This window comes from Adiantum capillus-veneris, chromosome 19 (genome assembly GCF_014529385.1).
Source record: "Adiantum capillus-veneris isolate H3 chromosome 19, ASM1452938v2, whole genome shotgun sequence".
NCBI lineage: Eukaryota > Viridiplantae > Streptophyta > Polypodiopsida > Polypodiales > Pteridaceae > Adiantum > Adiantum capillus-veneris.
The window spans coordinates 6,399,671-6,419,628 of record NC_140949.1 but is presented as its reverse complement, the minus strand read 5'-3'; the positions used below and the strand labels follow the sequence as shown (position 1 = coordinate 6,419,628).

Below are 19,958 nucleotides of genomic sequence, written 5' to 3'. Positions count from 1 at the left end.
CATAAACCATGTATAAAGAACACTGATCTGGTAAGAGCTTCAATTTCTATCGGAGGGGCAGCTAGTTCCGCTCGGGTAATCGCATGTGGTACGGAGGCCTTGGCTCTAATCATTCGGGAAATCATAGATACCAAAGGTCTCTCCATTGACTTCCAATTATCCTGATCCACAAATGGTCCCCAAATCTGGACCCCATAAAGCATAGCCGAAGCCACCACAGTATCAAAGAGCCAAAGTTTTGTTCGTGGTTCCTGAAACTACACTTGTGAACACATCCTCTCCAACCCTCCCAAGGCCGCAGAGGCTCTGGACAATCTAGCATCCGCTGCTTTCTTAAGAGTAAACTTCGGTCCTGTAAATACCACACCAAGGTATGTGTATGCATCTGTGTACTAGATCTATTGTATCCTGGCCATATGCAAATGTAGGTGCCGATCTCCTAACCCACTGCGGTGTGGTGTTAAACAACATAACTTTGGTTTTACCCAAATTTACCGACAGTCCGCTGTCCTCCGCGAATTTATGTAATGCATCTAACTGCCTCTGCATTCCATCTGGTGATTCTGCCACAATACAATATCATCTGCATACAACAACAAAGGGATCCATGACCCTGCAAGTTGAGCACCTCTGTCACCCTCTCTATCAATGTAATCTGATACCTCATCTATATACATACCAAATAAAGTAGGGGACAGTGGGCATCCCTGCTTTACTCCAACGGTGGAATGAACAATGTCGGAATCCCCTTCTGGAGTACGTACATAACCAGTTACTGACCCGTATAAGGCCATGATCCCCCAGATAATCTCTTTGGGGACCCCTAACTCTTGCATTCTACGCAGCAATCTGGCCCTTGGTACTGTATCAAAAGCTTTCCGAAAATCCACAAAGCAACAATACATCCTTCTCCTGCTTGCTCTTCCTTCCTCAATAATGGCTCTAAGCGTAAGAATGTGATCTAAAGTGGAATAACCCCTCCTGAATCCAGCTTGTCCTGTTGCCCTTATGCCTTCATTCTCTGCCCATCTACTCAATTTTTGTTCCAGAATGGATGGGTACAGTCGGGTCAATGTGTGACCCACCATAATGGTACGGTAATTCCCGGGTATCATAGGATCCCCTGACTTGAAAATAGGTACGATAGTAGATAATTTCCAAGATTCAGGTAATCCTTCACACATGACCTGATTAAACAGACGAGCAAGGACTTCTGAAAGTAGATCCCTTGCATGGATCAGATGTTCTGCTACTAAACCCTCATGATCATATGCTCTTCTTGTCTTCATCTTATCAATGGCTTTTTCCACCATTTCCGCAGTAAAGAAAGTACTAGTAGCAGGGCATGGCTCTAGCGGATCTGGTAATGGAGGCTGTCCAGATACCGTATATAATGATGTTACATATTGACCCCAAATCTCAGGAGAAGTAATTGTCGGAGGCGATGAGTGTTCGTGAAATAAACGCAAGGCCTCATGTGAGTCCTAACTCAAAGAGAGATGATATAAATCCTTCTCCAGTTTGGCTAAAAATGCCCTTTTCTTGCGACGTACTATACGCCGAAGAGCAATCCAAGATTGCTTATATGTGATGATCCCAAGTGTAAGCTCTTTCTGGACCTGGGGTCTCGTCTCTCTGCATTCCTCGTCGTACCAACTGTTTTGAGGCATGTTCCCAGATCCTCTCTTCTGATGAGGCTGAGTATGTGGGTATGCCTCTTGTGCTGCTCCATGTAGTATCTCTGTTAGCTGAGAAGTAATCTCCTCTACAGTATATAGTGGCTCGGCTGCCCACATCCTATTATAGATCTGTTCCACATAGACTGAATCAGCTCTGGCGTGAGAGTATATCTTGTGTGTGTCTTCTTCCTTTGTACTTGAGAGGCATTGTATTGGAAGGAGATTGATAAGGTCAAGAGAGCATGATCCACTGCAATCCCAACCGGTCTGGGTCCCACCTTAAAGTCCTCGATACTAGAAATAAAGCTTGGTGAAGTCATGACATAATCCACTGTACTGGCCCCATGCCTGTGCGGGAAGCATGTGAATCCCCCAGATAAAGGAAATTCTCTAGACCATTAAGTATGGCCAAACCATGTGTAGTTTCCGTCTCCATGAGATGTCTCCCATATTCAGGCCTCTGTAAAATTTCCTCCTGCATAAGCTGTATCAAACAGCTGGAGGAAAGTGAGAGCCTTTGCCTTATCCTCGAAGCCACTAAAAGTGCTGAACTTTACAGCTGCACCACCTTCTTTGTAAGCTTTCGGCTTCTCCAGTGCCCCCAAATTGTCATACGGAATAGTCTGCAACATGGGCACTGTAGTAGGCATAACCTGTGGAATAGGTGTTCTAGCCACCTGTTCAAGCATGAGAGGAACCTGTTTTGGAGCCCCTGACTCCGCAACATGCGAGTGTTCTCTATCCTGCTGAGTCGCATGAAGTACTTGGGCTTGAGCCTCGACAAGCTCCGTACGCGGTGTAGGTTGCCTATTTTGCTGTTGCACTAGTGGCGCTTGCAAGAACTCCATAAACCTGGATTTTGCACCAGTTGCGAAAAGACATTCACCGTGGCAACTAACTGAGTCCTGAATGCATCATCCTCAAGCTGCCCACTCATAAAGCCCTGTACTACTGGAGGGACATTCGCATCGATAGGAGGTACAGACTGACGTGGCCGTGAGCTCTCTATGAGGATGACCACGACATCAATGGAGAATCAGGACTATTCTAGCACGACATGGAAGGCATCCAATACAACTATTTACAGAAGCGGACATTGATGATGCTCTTCAGTGACCAATGCAATACTTTCTCGGATAGCGCCCGATGCCGGCCATCCTCGGGCATTGATGATGATGATGATGATTTTACTTTTGTCACTTTATTTTGTACCGAGACACTCTATTAGATCCACCAAGATTGTATGAGTTTGGTCTCATAGATCATTTTGGCCTTTTGAAGACGTTTAATATAACATTTCATTTCTCTCTCTCTCTCTCTCTCTCTCTCTCTCTCTCTCTCTCTCTCTCTCTCTCTCTCTCTCTCTCTGTGCGGGGCGACGCTCCGGATAGCGGCGTGGAATTGTAATGGATCATATAGGCTAGATGTAGGTGCCTTTGAAGACAGCTTTAGGGACAGAGACATAGTTTTCTACTCAAAGACACACCAGATACCGGGACAGCTTATGCCACATGTGAAGGGGTATTTATGGGAAACAGCTGGTCGACCAGACGAGATCTCTACGAGGTAGCCGGGGTTCAGGAGGAGTAGCAGTCTTATTTAAAGAGGAGCTGAGACCACTACTACAGATTATCAGGAAAGATGAACAAGCAAGGTATATGTGGGTGAGAATGAGAGCCGAGACAGGTAGATTTCTATATATCGCTATATGCTACTTCCCTCCAAGTACATCAGTCTATTCCTCACCTAAAGGACAGTCCCCTTTCTCCATATTGAATAATGACATCTGGGAGTTCTCTAGAGATGGAGACATCGTTCTCTTAGGAGACTTTAATGCCAGAACGGCCAACTCTCAAGCAGTATTCTATGATACTTCTGAGGAAATGCTCAGAGAAGTGGATTTATCACAGGAGGGGCTTACTAGAAACTCACAAGATAAAGAACACACTACACAACAGAGGCAGGGTTGGCATGTCCTAGCCACTCAGAGTGTGTTACTCCCATTATTGAAAAGCTGCGTCTGCATATTCACTCATATGTGGACAGCTACGGTTGAGTGTGTATGGCTCAGACGCCTTATGGCTGATTTAAGTGTTGGACAAGACATTGCCAACATCATCTACAGTGACAGTCAGAGCGCATTGGCAGTTGCGAGGAACCCAGTTTTTCATGCTCACACAAAGCACATTGAGGTGCATTACCACTATGTCAGGGAGAGTCTCTCAGCACGAGAGATCAACTTGGTGTATGTGCCAACACAGGACAACCTTGCAGATCTTTTCACAAATTCATTGTCTCATGAGAAGTTCGAAGCTTTCCGTAAAGCTTTGGGCTTGCTCCCCTTTGTGGACTGATCCTGTCCTCAGGGCATGGCATTTCCCTATACTCTTCGTGACAACCCTCGTTCACCGCATCACCTCCAGGGGGGATTTGTTACCATATACATGTGGTAGTGATGTGTGTGAACACACTAGGACCGCCGGGGCATTTTTTCCCTCTTTAGGAGGTTTTTCCCCTGTTCATTGTACAGACGCCCATCACTCTAGGGCTATCTATCTTTCCATTGCACACTAAGTAATACACTCTCTGTTGTGTGCCTTGAGCTTCCTTCGTCTTCTCCAAGCTGTGCGCGTTTCCCTGCAACCCTAATTCCAACACTATTATGATCCAGGCTGAAACGAAAGCGGAGAGTGGATCTCCCGGCTACATGGACCGCCTACAGACACAAGTCGGACAAACCACCCGATCTCAGCCACCATCCGGTAGCTCACCCTTGGTGGGGCCAGCGTCCAAGGACGTAGGTGTGCACCTGTAAGACCGAGCGTCGTATACCACCCGGCCTCACCTCCTCGAGGTGACCTGGTAGACTCCTAGCCTCGCGGGCTGACCACTAGCACTCTGCCAGTGGGGGTCGATAAGTGCAAATGAGGCCTTGGCCTCCCTTTTATAATAATGGCCGGCCACACTGGCCGTGTTCACACTACGTTTGATCAGACACTGGACGCCCATCCCGACAGCGTCTGGGCTAGATCTCCTCTCCTATGAGCGGGACATAACATACTTCCCCCCTTAAGAACCATTGATGTCCTCATCAATGAAGTGGGGATACTGAGCTTTCAAAGCTCTAACTGGTTCCCAAGTAGCAAACCTTTCAGATTGACCCTTCCATTTAATTAAGTACTCGTCATAAGCCTTTTGACGCGAATGACGGGTACGATGATCTAAAACTGCTTCTGGTGCTCGAGGAATATACTTACTTTGCATATCTTGCCATACATTTTCCTCGATAGGCACAACAACGTCGGTTTCGCCCAATTTCACTTTAAGACGGCTGACATGGAACACTGGATGTACACTAACATCCGAAGGAAGAGCCAGTTTATAGGCAACTTGGCTAATTTTCTTTGTGATCAAGACTGGACCACAATATCTAGTTGAAAGATTATAATGCTTTCCTGTTCGCATAGTCTTGGAATCCTTAGGTATCTTCAGATAGACCCATTGTCCCACATCTAGAGTCCTTGGAGATCTCTTTTGATTAGCATAAGTAGTGACTCGATCACGAGCCGTTCTTATAGTATCCTTAGCCAATTCGAGCATTTCTTGCATATCATTCAGGAAATCACGAGCTTGGCATTTCTTGACTTTCTCTAAGCCAATAGCAATTGAGGATTTATGCTCAAATCCATACATCAGCATGAACGGGCTAAAACCAATAGCAGAATGCTTGTTACTATTATAGGCAAACTCTAACTGTGGAAGATACCTTTCCCAATCAGACTGCCTATGAGAGACATACGCTCTCAACATGTCCTCTAATGTCTGATTCATCCTCTCAGTTTGTCCGTCGGACTCAGGATGGTCAGAAGACGACATACTTAACTTCGTCTAAAGATGAGCAAACACATCTCGTCAAAATCGGCCAGTGAACTAAGTATCTCGATCACTGACGATATCCTCTGGCAGACCATACAGCTTATAAAGCTGATCGATAAATAAAACCGCCAACTCATGGCTTTTTACTGTTGACTTTGTTGGTATAAACTTCGCCATTTTTGTGAGTCTATCGACCGCAACCCAAATAGCTTCATTGCCCCGACTAGTATTTGGCAAACCAACGATGAAGTCCATGGAAATACTTTGCCACTTGGCATTTGGGATTTCCAATGGGTGTAGCAGGCCAGCTTTCCTAAGGCGCTCTGCCTTATTGACCTGACACTGAGCGCATCTCTTCACATAGCTCTCTATGTAAGAGTGCATTCTTGGCCAATAGAAATATCGCTTGACCAAAGCCAAAGTTCTTTGGATCCCTAGGTGCCCAGCGCTAGGAACATCGTGGCATTCGCACAAAATCCTTTGTCGAATCTCATCGATTCCGGCACGCAGACTTTACCATTTCTGAACAATAGTCCACCTCTAATGGAGTATTGTCGCTGTCTCGTCTCTCCAGCACGACTCACTTGGGTCTCCGGATCACCCAAGCCTGTACGCGAGTCATGCCCCGCTTCGACCTCGTTCCATATCTTGCCAAAGTGGCCATCGGAACGACATAGCCCTCGCAGAGAGAGATAGAAATCCGTCAAGATTTCAGCCATAGACAAGGCATTGACCTCAGGAATCCTGTTGAGCGCATCGGCAACTTGATTGTTGGATCCTTTTCTATAACGGATCTCAAAGTCGAACTCTTGCATAAGCTCAACCCATCTAGCCTTCCGGCCTCTGAGATCACCTTGATCACAGATATAGCGCAAGGAGTGATGATTTGTCCATGCAACAAACGTAGAGCCATACAAGTAGTGCCGCCATTTCCTCAAGGCGTGGACTACAGCATAAAGCTCCTTCTTGTACGTTGGATAACGCATTTCAACGTCAAAAAGCTTCTTACTTTCAAACGCAACAGGACCTCCATCCTGGTATAATGATGCACCAATAGCATAATCACTAGCATCCGTTTCAACCACAAACGGTTTGCTAGGATCTACAATGTGCAATATTGGTGCAATAGTCACCAAGTGCTTTAGTGTCCGAAAGCTCTCGTCGAGACGCCCATTCCAGACAACAGGGGGATTACCTTTACGATGAGGACCCGAAGTCTTCGGCTCTTTCACCCCTCCTTTTAAGAGTTGCATAAGCAGAGCAGCAACTTTAGAGTAATCCTTAATAAATTTGCGAAAGAATCTTGTAAAGCCTAAAAAGAACTTTACTTGGCGCACATTCTTCAGAATGGGCCAATTTCGCACTTTATCCAACTTTTCAAGGTCAACGCAAATACCATCGCGAGTAATGATGTGACCCAAGTACAGAAGCTCTTTCCTAAAGAATTCACACTTAGAAGCCTTGGCGTAAAGTTTCTCAGTTCTCAGTACTTCAAGAACAGTGCATATATGCGCTCGGTGCTCATACAAACTTCGACTGTAGATCAAGATATCATCGAGAAATACAACAACGAAGTTGCCTAAAAATGGTCTCAGCAGATCATTCATCATCTGCTGAAACGTAGCTAGAGCATTGGTCAAACCAAAAGGCAAGACCAAAAACTCGTAGTGACCATAACGCGTATGGAAGCCTGTCTTAGGAATATCTTCCAGTTTGATCCGTATCTGATGATAGCCTGAGCGCAGGTCTATCTCCGTAAAATACAACGCTCCATGGAGCTGATCTATCAAATCGTCCATACGTGGGAGCGGATACTTGTTCTCAATAGTGAGTTTATTCAACCCTTTGTAATCCACGCAGAAGCGCATAGTGTTATCCTTCTTTCGAGAAAGTAACACTGGCGCCTCCCACGGAGATTTACTTGGCCGAATAAAACCCTGTCGAGATAATCTTTCAGCTGTCGCTGAATCTTGTCCTCCTCGGTTTTACTAAATTGATAGGGTTGCTTTGAGAAGGGCTGGCTACCAGTCACCAACTCAATGCCATGATCTACTCCTCTCGAAGGCGGTAAGCCAGGAGGTAGATCATCAGGAAAAACATCCCCGAAATCAGTCATGATTTCTCGGATAAGGTTGGATTCGTTGGAATTCCCAAGTTCAACAGAAGAACATGAAACATTTTTACGAAATTCAGGACAAAAGTACCAAGCACTAATGAATCAAACCAAGCAGATGGTACACATCGATAAAAGTCAACATCAGAAGACTTTATTTCTTTATACATTTCCAAAGTAGTAGCAATTGGTATTGCAAAACCATTATTTACAGACTTCTGATTACAAAGTGACACAGATACATGAGGCATGTCGTGCTTAACAAAAACAAGAGAGTGATGTACATAGTCTATATACAATGAGTCTTGTTTATCATAAAACCATGGAATTCCTAAAATAACATCTGCTCTATCCAGGCGCATGATGTAGAAATCCAGGTTCTCTTTGTAATCAGCTAGCTCGAGCGACAAATCTGGAATCATCCGATTCCATACATCCGTATCCTCGCCACGAGCCATCTTCACGCGATACTCATGGTCACTGTCCCGCGTCCGCAAGCTCAGTTTCTGCACCAATTTTGCATCCACAAAATTGTTTGAGCTTCCATTATCAAGGAGTACGGTCACGTCGTGACCATTGATCTTCCCGGGGAAACGGAGAAGATCGTGCTTATCAAACACTTTGGTGCTAAAAGTACAGTTAGTGCATGAACTGTGCGCTAAATGATGGATTTCAATTTGAATGACATCAGAGTTACCAGAGATTTCGTGAATTTGAACCGAAGGACGACCTTGCGGTTTTTGTGTCTTCTTCTTCTTGGGGCAATCCTTGATTTGGTGACCCGTCTGGCCATATCCGAAGCAAGCCCCCTTCTTTACTGCATCAGCAACAACTGAAGCATTTTTGGTTGTCTTCTTCTCCTGAGAAGATCTCGGCGGTGATTTGGACTTATGATGGTAGCGGGGTCGCTTTCTCGAACCGCCCTCACCGGATTGATGGTCTGCAGTTCTTTTCTTCTCATAGTTCACTCCATTTATTAAATGGAACATCCTGGCCTTTGCCACTGCATCCTCGACATCAGTCGGGGCTTTGTCCTTGATTAAGGCCCAACGGTAATCTTCATGTAACCCCAACAGGTACATGTGTACAGCGTGCCTAGAATCCACCTTTCAGAAGGTGAGCGCCTCTTAAAACTGTCGCATACTTATCAAAAGACAGAGTTTTCATCGAAAGACTCTGCAATTTGGCATAGGCTTTCAAAGGATCCATTTTAGCGAAATCCCTCTTGAATTTCACACAAAAATCAGCCCACGTCGTAGGCTTCTCTATCATGTCGCGCCACTAGGTAAGCGCCTTACTGCGCAGGTAAAGAGGAATCGTCTGAATCCTCCGTTCATCATGCTTCCCATGGAGATCAAAATACGTAGTCCACTGATGCAACGAGTTATTTACGGCCAGTTCCGTACACTCCTTCTCTTCCCCTGAGAAATTTGTAATTTTTTACGGAATCGTGGCGGTCGGACCACCCTGTGAACGCCCAAAAGCAGCAATGTGCATCCGCAATTACTGGAGATGGCTTTCGCCCTCGAAAATACGCGTAGTCGTCGATTGAGCCGTATTTTCTAAAGCAGTAAGCCGGGAACTAAGCCCTTGCACGACCCCTTCGAGAGAGGCCAAGCGAAGGTTCGTCTGAACGTTCGAGTTTTCCAGAGCTGTAACACGTTGGTCGAAACTCTGGAAAGTACTTGTAATCCATGTGTAGAGAGCATGCGTGAATGGAATTTGAACATTACCTGGTGTGTCGTCACGCTGCACATCCGAGTTGGAGGAATCCATGGCAAAGTGCGTGAAAAATTGGAAATTTCACGCAAAACTGGGCCTTTTCTGTACTTTTCGGTCGCGAAAAGTTAAAATGTGAGTAGCATACGCATCGGCGTGAGCGTGTGAAGGTGAGCAGGTGATGGCGGGAGCACGGTAGTGCAGGCAGGTGAGAGAGGGAGGGCTCAGGTGACGAGCAGAGGAGTTAAAAGTGAGATCACTACAGACTTTTAAGTCTGTGTAAATGACTTATTGATAATATGCAGGGTTCACACTTAGCTTAAAAAATTTGAAGTGTCCAGACCATACTTCAAAAAAAAACCCAAGTGACCAAGCCAGTTTAAAAAAAAGTCCCTTGGTCATGTTTTTAAAGAGGTCACTTAAATAAGTGGGCGTAAAAAAAAAAGACTCCAGCGAAATCCAGCGCTGGGCTACCATAGAGAGGCCGCGTGGAGGTAGAGAGTGAGCGCACGCGTGTAGATTTGGGAAAAAATGACTTGCTCGTGCCCGTGATGAACTGCCAACCAAGCACACACGCTGGAAAAACAAACCTCCACGCTGGCTCTTCCTCTACAGCAGGTCTTTCGCATACTCACAAACAAATCCACTTTGTGCTTACAGAGAGAGCTCTCTCTCTCTCTCTCTCTCTCTCTCTCTCTCTCTCTCTCTCTCTCTCTCTCTCTCTCTCTCTCTTTTTGCTTCGCACAGAGGAGAAGGAGATGACAGAGAAAGCTTAAAGAGGATACTGCATGCTGAATTTTAATCTAAAATCAGCCACTTAATGAGTAATTTACTGATTTTCATCGAAAACCAGTAAAATCAATAAGTAATCCTCCAATTTTCAACAGTTTCACCTGCCAATTTGCTGATTTTTATCAAAAATCAGCAGCATAGTATTGATTTACACCTGCAAGCATGCTCATGAGAGAAAATAATCAATTAAACAATTATATCATCAAAAATTACATAAAACAGTTATTATCCGACTCGAACCAGCCCGTAGGTGTGCAGACAGTCCTTCGTGCAGCCAAGCCGGCTCTGATACCATGAAACGAAAGCGGAGAGTGGATCTCGCGGCTACACGGACTGCCTACAGACACACGTCGAACAAACCACCCACCGATCTTAGCCACCATCCGGCAGCTCCCCCGTGCTGGAGCCAATGTCCGAGGACGTAGGCGTGCACCTGTAAGACCTAGCGTCCCATACCACCCGGCCTCACCTCCTCGAGGTTACCTGGTGCACTCCTAACCTCGCGGGCTGACCACTGGCACTCTGCGAGAGTGGGGTCGATATTGCAAATGAGGCCTTGGGCTCCCTTTTATAATAATGGCCGGCCACACTGGCCGTGTTCACACTACGTCTGCTCGGACATTGGACGCCCATCCCGACGGCGTCTAGGCTAGATCCCCTCTTCTATGAACGGGACATAACACAGGCTAGGCCCCAATATTTGCACTCCATAAAGCATGGTGGAAGCATACTTACTTGGAACAGGAACGGGGAACAGGAACGGGAGGGTCTAGAACGGGACGGGAAGTTGGAACGGGGCGGAGGAGGGGGGGCCGGAACAGTTGACTAAAATAAGGCTTGAATTACCTCCATTCAGCTTAGTCCCAAATAAAATCCTAAATAACCCCAAAAGTGCCCCCACATCTGCCCCCGAACCTTGCCTCAAACTGCACCAAATATGTCCCCCAAACAGCCCCAAATCTGTCCCCAAAAGCCTACTTTCTTTGCCCCCAAATGCCCACTTTTTCCCATTCCATCCAACGTTCCGTCTTGTTCCCCCGGTTCCGGAACATTGTTCCGGTTACACCCCATTTCGGAACGGCGTTTCGTTCCTGACTCCGTTTTGGAAACAAGCCCTCATCCAGAACACCGTTTTGGAATGTTTGGGCTGTGTTCCGCCCGTTCCGTGTTACACTGGGTGGAAGTGCCAATGTGTCAAATAGCCACAACTTAGTGCGTGGCTCTTGAAAGTGTACCTTTGAAAATATCCTCTCTAGTCCTCCTAATGCTGCATATCCCCTCGCCAATCTTGCCTTTGCAGCACCTCTTACAGAGAAAGTAGGTCCACTAAATACAACACTAAGATATGTATGAGTTTACATACTCCACCATCTCTTGTCCTTATGCAAAAATAGGTGCTGTAGAGTGAACAGGGTCTAAAGACCCTCTACTGTGCGTACTCTCCCTATAAATGTCTCATATAGTGTGATGATATCGTTGTATCAACTTGGCTCTCGTGATTGTGTGAAAGGCTTTGCTGAAATCCCCAAAGCTACAATAAATCCTTCTGCCATGTCCTGTGCCCTCCTCAATGATCACTCTAAGCGTGCATATATGATCAAGTGTAGAGAATCCCCTCCTATATCCAGCCTGCCCTGAAGCTCGTAAACCCTCTCTCTTTGCCCATCTGCTCAACTCATGCTCAAGTATAGATCCATATAACTTGGCCGATGAATGGCCAATCATGATAGTGCGATAGTCAATTGGTAGGGTTGGATCTCCAGACTTGAGTAGTGGTACAATAGTAGATGTACTCCAAGTTTCAGGAAACCCCTCACACATGACCTTGTTGAACATGAAGGCCAACAAGCCATCAATATGATCCTTAGCATGTAGAAAATGCTCTGCCCCTATACCATCATGATCATGTGCCCTCCCTGTGTGCAATCTATCAATGGCTCGCCTCACCATCTGTGCTGTGAAGAAAGTAGAAGTGGGAGGACACGGCTCCGGCAGCACTGGCAATGGTAACCGCACTGGTACTGTGTATAGAGTGTCCATGTGTCTGTAGAAGTAATGACTGGAGAGAGAGAGAGAGAGAGAGAGAGAGAGAGAGATGAAATGTTATATTAACGTGTTCAGAAGGCCAAAATGACTTATGTAGGACGATCTCTCTTCTGATGTATGTAGGACGATCTGAAACAATATCCACCGCATTACATGGTTTCAGTGCCTCTAGTTTTTGACACTCTTTACAGGTGAGATTTTGTAAGAATTTCTGTTAATTTCTCCTCTTCTGCAATCTTGAACCTTTAAGCCCATCGACTCCAATCCTAAACATGGGCTTTTTCCTGCAGTGGACTCTGTATGGGAAGTTATGTTGATGAGTTGATATGCTTGTCTCGAATTTTGCTTGGTGTCATATAACTAATTTGGAAATTACTGTCTTGGCAAATACAGTGGTGTTAAGAGAGAGCTTTCAAAATCTTCAGCTATGAAAAGATTCCTCGCATCAACACTACTTGGGATGAGCATGGTGTACATGAGAATGACAAGGATTTATCAGGTGTTCTGTCCTTGAACTATTCTTCAGTTTTTGCACTAACAACAATATTATATGTTACTTTGTCCTACCCAGGTCAATATACAAGAACATTTTAAAATTTACATGTTACCAAGAAATGAGAGTCCGTGATGTTATAAATATAGTAGTGTTGTTAATTGATATTTGCTAAGGTTTATGCAGATTGAGCGAATGCAAATACATATCAAAAGTATTTAACTCTGCTACGATGTTCTGGTTCTACCTGTGTTCTCTTGATAAATCACAAACCTTGCCTAGTAGGCTGGAATGTTGCACTTTACTACAATTCCACAAAAGATTCCTAGTATACTTTATAGCCATTCACTTGACCATCACAAGGGTTGGGAAAAGAGAGTGTTTCCAGGTATGCTGCAATCCTATTCAGCAGAGCAGCACAAATTCAAAAGTTTAGCAAATGTATGTTCTTTCTTTGGCATAGGTTTTGTTTAAAGTCAAGCTCGTGACCCTGTGAAGCAAACATATGTCTGGAATGTATAACTAAACTGGAAATTTTGTTCCAGGCAATCAATTGCTTTGTTTTGAAAAAAATGTTGCAATACTCAATGCTATTTTGTTCTGTGCAGGGCAGAGACCTACATGAAGTAAAAACTTATAAGTCTATGTATATTGGAGAGCTGAAAAAATGGATCACTGCAACAATTTGTGCAGCATTTCTACTCCCTATTCACAGATTGGCACACTTACTTGTGTACCGCAAGATCTTGTCAGCAATTGGGATAAAAAAGGTTTGGGTGTGATCATGAGTAAATTCTAGAGCTTTCCTTCCATGAGTATTTTGGATCCCAAGGTTAGAAATAGATGCTTTGCTGGAAAGCTTTTTTTGAATGTTCTTGTTTTTTCTAGGCAGGGATTAGTGGTGGTGGAAGCCTTCCACCACATGTTGATGCATTTTATGAGGCAAGTTAGTTAAATTCTGAATGTTGACGAAACCTTCTTGCAGTATATGACAGAGAGTTGTGGTAATTTGGGGTTTAGGCTGTTGGCATCACTCTTCTGAATGGATATGGTTTGACAGAAACGTCACCGGTTGTAGCTGCTCGGAATGCAGACAACAATGTAAGTTATTTTATGAAACTTAGTTGTAAAATTAAAGTTTAGTTTAGTAGCATTGTAGCTCATTGGAATGCAGACACCGATATAAGTTTTTTAAACTTGATTTCATGAAAGTTAGTTGTTAAGTGTGCAAGCTCTTTCCCAAGCTAAACACTTGTGAATCTTTTTTGGTGGCTTGCTGAAAAGGAAGAGTGCCCTCGTGATGGGTCGCCAGTGTCGAATCTCATCCAAGGAGCCTCCCTCCTTGGAGATAAGGTAGATCATGTCCTCACTCATGCTGTAAGGCATCTCGCCAGTGTGCAAAACGTAGTGGAATACGCTTCAAAGATCTGAACCAAGCAAATCCTAGTACTCCAAGAAAAAGCTGAGAGTCAAAACATCTTACCTTGGACAACTACCTCGGGGGAGTGCTTTGAGGGCCTCATGGAGCTCTTCTAGCTAGAGAGGAAGCTCAAGTCTATCGCGTCTCCTCACTAATAAGGCAAGGCATCTGTGCCCAAACCTGCTCTGTGCATGCATCTTGACGCTTTGACTGAGGCTCAGCCGACAACAGATCACGGTAAAAGTCAGTAGCAACTGCACGCATATCCTCAGGCTCTGAAGCAACTGACCTGTCTGGTCTCCTCAATTGGCTAACACTGGTGTGCGCATGGCGTGGCCCCACCGTCTCAAAAAACTCTTCAGTAATTGTGTCACCCACCTGTGTCCACTGAGATGCCTACCGATGGACGGCAAACTCATGACGCCGCTCCTCGATGCTAGCCAGCCTGCTGCATCTGCTCCTCCAACCAAGGACTGTCTGGATGCTACTCCTGCATCCTCTGCAAGGAAACAATGTCCCGTTGGAGAGGCTTTTCCTCCTCCTTGGCTACAGCCAAGGCTGCAGACTCCTGGAGGAAGAAGCGACTAAGCTCAGCCCTAGTCCAGAGGCCACTCTACCAGCAGGGGTGTCGTGCGCGTCCAAGCTCTTCGTTCAAATTCCTCCACTCGCTCTCTAAGCTCTGGATTCAGCAAGATCCTCTCAGGGATGCATAGCATCGCACCCCCCCCTCCTCTGTCTGTCTATCACAGTGAGAATCTTTGGCGCATGGTCCTTGCCAAGATGCAAATAGACCCCCCCATGTCACAGATGTGGTCACTGGCGTAGGAGCGATCTATCTGACTTAGACGCTCCCAAGCTGCCAACTCAACCCTGTGCACAGTAGCATGGCCACCTCCAATCTTGTCAGAGGTGTCCTCCAATATGTTGAAGTCTCCCCCAACATACCATTGCTTTGCATGTGGTGAAGACTCAGTTCTCCCCAGGTTAACAAACAATCCATTATAGTGGGCAAATGTATACAAGCGTCTAAATGACGTTGCATTGTCTCCGGAGAGTCAAAAATCAACACAATATCATCAGCATATAGCAATAGTGGGATCCATGTCCCTGCCAACTATGATCCTCTATCACCATCCCTCTCAATGTAGTCAACAACTTCATCCACATACAAGCAACCTCATCCACATACATGCCAAATAGTGTAGGAGATAGCGGGCAGCCCTGTTTCACCCTGATAGTGGAGTGAACCCAATCAGAAATCTCCTCTGGAGTGCGTACATGTCCAACTCATGACTTGTATAGAGCCATGATTCCCCAAATCAACTCTTTGGGTACCCCCATCTCCTCTCGGCACTGTATCGAAGGCTTTGCGGAAATCCACAAAGCAACAATAGAGCCCTCTCCCATGTGATCTCCCCTCCTCAATAATGACTCTGAGTGTCAGAATATGATCAAGAGTAGAGAAACCTCTCTTGAAACTCGCCTGTCCTGCTGTCCATACACCCTCTCTCTGTGCCCATCTACTCAACTGCTGCTCAAGGATGGATGCGTACAAGCGTGCCAATGCAATCATGATAGTGCGGTAGTTCCCAAGCTCCATAGGGTCCCTTGACTTGAAAATAGTACGATAGCAGACAAACTCCAAGTATCAGGTAGGCCCTCGCACATGGCACGGTTGAACATCACTACTAGAAGCTCTGCAAGCAGATCTCTGACATGTATAAATTGCTCTCCTACTAGGCCATCGTGATCATATGCTCTCCTGGTCCTTATCCTGTCAATGGATTTCTTTACCATCTCGGCAGTAAAGAAAGCACGTGTGTGGGCATGGCTCTGGAGGATCTAGAAGAGGTGGCTGCCCCTGCCCCAAGAGTGTGTACAAAGATGATGCATGCTGACCCCATACCTCTGTAAAAGTGATGATGAGTGACAGGTGGGGGAGAGTGTTCATGAAAGAGTCGTCATGCCTCGCTTGAATCCTGGCTCAAAAACAACTGACATTAATTATGCTCACTCAAGCTAAAAATGCCCTCTTCTTTTGTCGTACCAAACAGAGAGAAGCAATCCGTGACTACCTGTGAGTAATGACTCCTAGTAGTACCTCCCTCTGAAGTCGGGCTTTGGTCTCTCTACACTCCTTATCATACTAGCTATTCTGGGATATGCTCCAAGGACGTCGTCGCTGCCCATGCTGAGTGTGTGGGTATGCCTCTGCTGCTGTATCCTTTAGTGTCTCTGTCAATATATAAGTGAGCTCCCCTAGAGGTCTCCCCGGCTCCTCTGTGCATAAGTGTCTATAGATACCATTTATGTAGACAGAATCAGTCTCCGAAGTAAAAGTGTATCGGGTCTGTGTAGATGTCTGTGCCAGTCGAGCTCTACTGAACTAGAATGAGACGGTAAACGTGAGGCGGGCATGATCTACTTCTAGCCCGATAGGCCTAGGCTCGACTGTAAAGTCCTAAATAGAGGGTATAAAATCGGGCTGAGCCAAAACATAATCCAGTGTGCTAGCCCCATGTCCATGAAGAAAACAAGTGAACCCACTCGATGCTGGAAATCTCTCGAGGCTATTTAAGATGGCCAATCCATGTGTAGTCCCCATGTTTGTCAGATATCCCCCATATCCAGTGTGCTCCTCATCATGCGAACATCTGGCCAATCCCATATCATTGACATCCAATTCTCTCAACATTTCCTCTGAAGTATCATAGAAAGCTGCCTAAGATTGGCCATTCCTGGCATTGAAGTCTCCCAACAGAGTGACATCTCGATCCCTAGACAACTCCCATATGTTCTCATCCATTATCATGAAGGGTGACTGCCCCTTGGGCGATGCATAATGAGATAAGCTGGGGACAAAATAGCATATTGCAATGTAGAGTGGACTTCCTATCTCTGCTGTCACTTTGACCCACATAAATCTGGCCTGCTCATCTCTCCCGAACAATACAAATGAGGGGCTCACGCTCCTCCCTGAATAGGAGTGCCACACCTCCTGACCCACGTCCTCTATGTGTTGATCTCACATCCTGTATACAAGTAGTCTCCCAATGGTATCCCGTCACTCTAGGTAATGTGCCACGAGAAGTCTGATGCGTCTGCGAGTAAAAAATAATGTTTCTTCCTTGGCAGCTATCCTCAAATGCGCCTACATCTAGCTTCATTGATCCATTACAATTCCATGCTAGCATTTTAAGGTTGGTCCCATAGATCTTGCACTGTCATGGAGTGCATTTTTCCAACACCACTACTCTCCCTCCCCTGTAGAAGGAAATTTTTCCTTGCTGCCTTGATCTATGGCATCAGATCTTGCATGTGCGCTACTTATGTTAGAGTGAGGTCATCACCCAAAAATATCCGAGTTTGCTTCAGTGTCGGTCTCTTCTTCAGGAATTCCTTCCTAGCTGCCAACGTAGGGAAACATATAATGAGTGCTCTTTCCTTAGGACTTTCTTTCTCATCACCTCCCTTCTTTCCCACTCTCCAAACACCTGTGTGTTTGGGTTCAAAAATACTCATGCGCTTCACGAGTTCTTTCACTTCTTCTTCTACTTTTCGAGTGTCTTTGAGACCTGTAACACGTACGTGAAGGGCTCCAGTCTTCCTTTATTGCCCCTTAATTGTCATATTGATGATAGTGGATGTAGGTGTGGGTTCATGCATGTTATCTTTTCCTTTCTTTGCGTCCTCAATCCACTTTTCAGCTTTATCAACCTTCTCTTGTATATTGAATAGGTGCTCCGCCCATGAAGAGGAGGTTCGTGCCATCTGCTCTTCCTCTTCACGTAGAGTTTTCACTTGCTCCTTGATGCTTTCGAGATCCTTTATCATTGAGGGTTGATTTCTCACTCCTTTGCGGGGGTATTTTTGCAAGCTATGAGTTCTCCCTTAAGTGCTTCGATCAATGCATCTTTTTCATTCATGCGTTCTTCCATTTTTGGTTCCTAGGAGTTAAAAGTAGCAAGGGCATCCTCTAGTCTTTTTTGCATCACACATTCCATTACGCGCGCGCGAGAAAGTGAGAGAGAGAGAGAGAGAGAGAGAGAGAGAGAAATGAAATGTAATATTAACGTCTTCAAAAGGCCAAAATGACCTATGAGACCAAAAGGTTACATGTGGTGAATCTAATACCAGGTCTGGGTACAAAAAATGCAAAGAACTGAAAAGAAAATAGTGGGTAGGGGTGGGGTGAAAGCTGATACAAAGGGTGAGCTGATACAATGGAGTTCTCTGACAGTCGAGGCATCATATACATATACATCACAGAGAGAGAGAGAGAGAGAGAGAGAGAGAGAGAGAGAGAGAGAGAGAGAGAGAGAGAAATGTTATATTAACGTCTCCAAAAGGCCAAAGTGACCTATGAGACCAGAAAGTTACAATATGGTGGATCTGCTACAAAGTCAGAGTAACAAGATGGCAAAATGACAGAGTAAAATACTATGGAATCCTAACTGCTAGGTGTGAACTAAGCAGCTAAACAACTAGCTGGGATAGCTAGATCACAGGAGATTAGCATCGGTCGCTGGCGGATCTCATCAATCTCCTCCATGGTCAGTAGTCTGACTGGGCGTCGTGCATGTCGAGCCAAAGTGACCCGAATCCTCTGATGCAACCTCCGTTGATGCTGTGTAGTCCTCCGCAGTCGTGGGCATCTGGATCTCCCCAGCTCAGTCGCTCGGTCGATCAATATGCCTCTGGTGTAAAGCGACGGGCTCTGCTATGGTAGTAACTCCTCCGGGTGTCCAATGGCAGCTCTAAAGAAGTCTGTGATCTGTCTTTGAGACTGGCTAGCCTCTCCTCTCATCAAGCTCTCTCTGTGTCTGCGCAGCTCGAGCAAAAACAAACCCAGCCATCTCTGATCCTCGTACCACATGACTCCAAAGCCCTCTCTAAACAAGCAATGGAAGCGACCTCGTATCTCGTAGTAGACGGGGCAGTGGCATGTGTAGTGCAACTCTGTCTCAGGTTCGATGTCACACAAAAGGCATGTCCTGGCCTCTGTTGGTACTCCGCTGTATCTCCCAATCTCGATCCGCAGCTGGTGTGAAGATGTGCGTATCTGGTCAATAGCACATCGTATCCCATGAGACAAGTGGGTGTCCATGTATCTAGGCCTCGTCACAAAACCATCCTCCGTAAGCTGGAGGAGATGTTGTCTGTAGAAAGCCATCTTCGTGCCCAGCTCCTGTGCTGGCTGTATCCATGTCCTCTTGGTGTCTAGCTGAGTCAAGTCTTGGCGAATGAGCCTTGTGATCTCGGACTGTGTAAGAGTCAGAGAGGGCGCATCCAGTGAGTACTGGAAGGGAGGCATTCTGCCTATGTTGAACCCATGTGCATGAAACCATGATGTCATCTCCCCGTACCAGCATGCTGTATCTCCCTGCATGGCTAACTGTCGAGAGGACTCAAGTGCAAGGCGTGCATATCTGTCTCTAGGAAGTTCCCACATGCGGTGTATGAAGGAGACAGATCTGGTGAGCGCCTCAACCACTAGTGGGGGGGCAGCTAGCTCTGCTCGTACAATAGCATGTGGTATTGAAGCCTTGGATCTAATGAGCCGCGAGATCATAGAGACCAGAGGCTTCTCCATGTCCCCCCATCCATCACTGCGGCCTATCCTCCCGTGATGATCCAGTGAAGGTCCCCAAATCTCAGCTCCATAAAGCAATGTAGAGGCCACCAGAGTGTCAAAGAGCCAGAGCTTGGTCCGAGGCTCTTGAAACTGAACCTGTGAACACATCCTTTCCAATCTACCCAATGCTGCATGGGCTCTGGTCAATCTAGCCTCTGCTGCCCTTCTTAATGAAAATGCTGGCC

The 19,958-nt window shown here is 45.9% G+C and overlaps 1 protein-coding gene across 5 annotated transcripts in view; it reads left to right on the top strand.

Annotated features, from left to right (window-relative positions):
- LOC147433502 (putative acyl-activating enzyme 16, chloroplastic) overlaps positions 1 to 19,958 on the top strand; it is a 210,340-nt gene that overhangs the window by 153,929 nt on the left and 36,453 nt on the right. For all 5 annotated transcript variants that reach the window (XR_015185273.1, XR_015185272.1, XM_086490188.1 and 2 more), the window contains exons 8-12: positions 12,349 to 12,416; positions 12,619 to 12,724; positions 13,327 to 13,488; positions 13,607 to 13,660; positions 13,739 to 13,819. Coding sequence is in view for 3 of the 5 variants with exons in the window: in XM_086490188.1 (XP_086346314.1) it covers positions 12,349 to 12,416; positions 12,619 to 12,724; positions 13,327 to 13,488; positions 13,607 to 13,660; positions 13,739 to 13,819 (471 nt within the window). In the remaining 2 variants the exon portion in view is untranslated. The remainder of the gene's footprint in view (positions 1 to 12,348; positions 12,417 to 12,618; positions 12,725 to 13,326; positions 13,489 to 13,606; positions 13,661 to 13,738; positions 13,820 to 19,958) is intronic.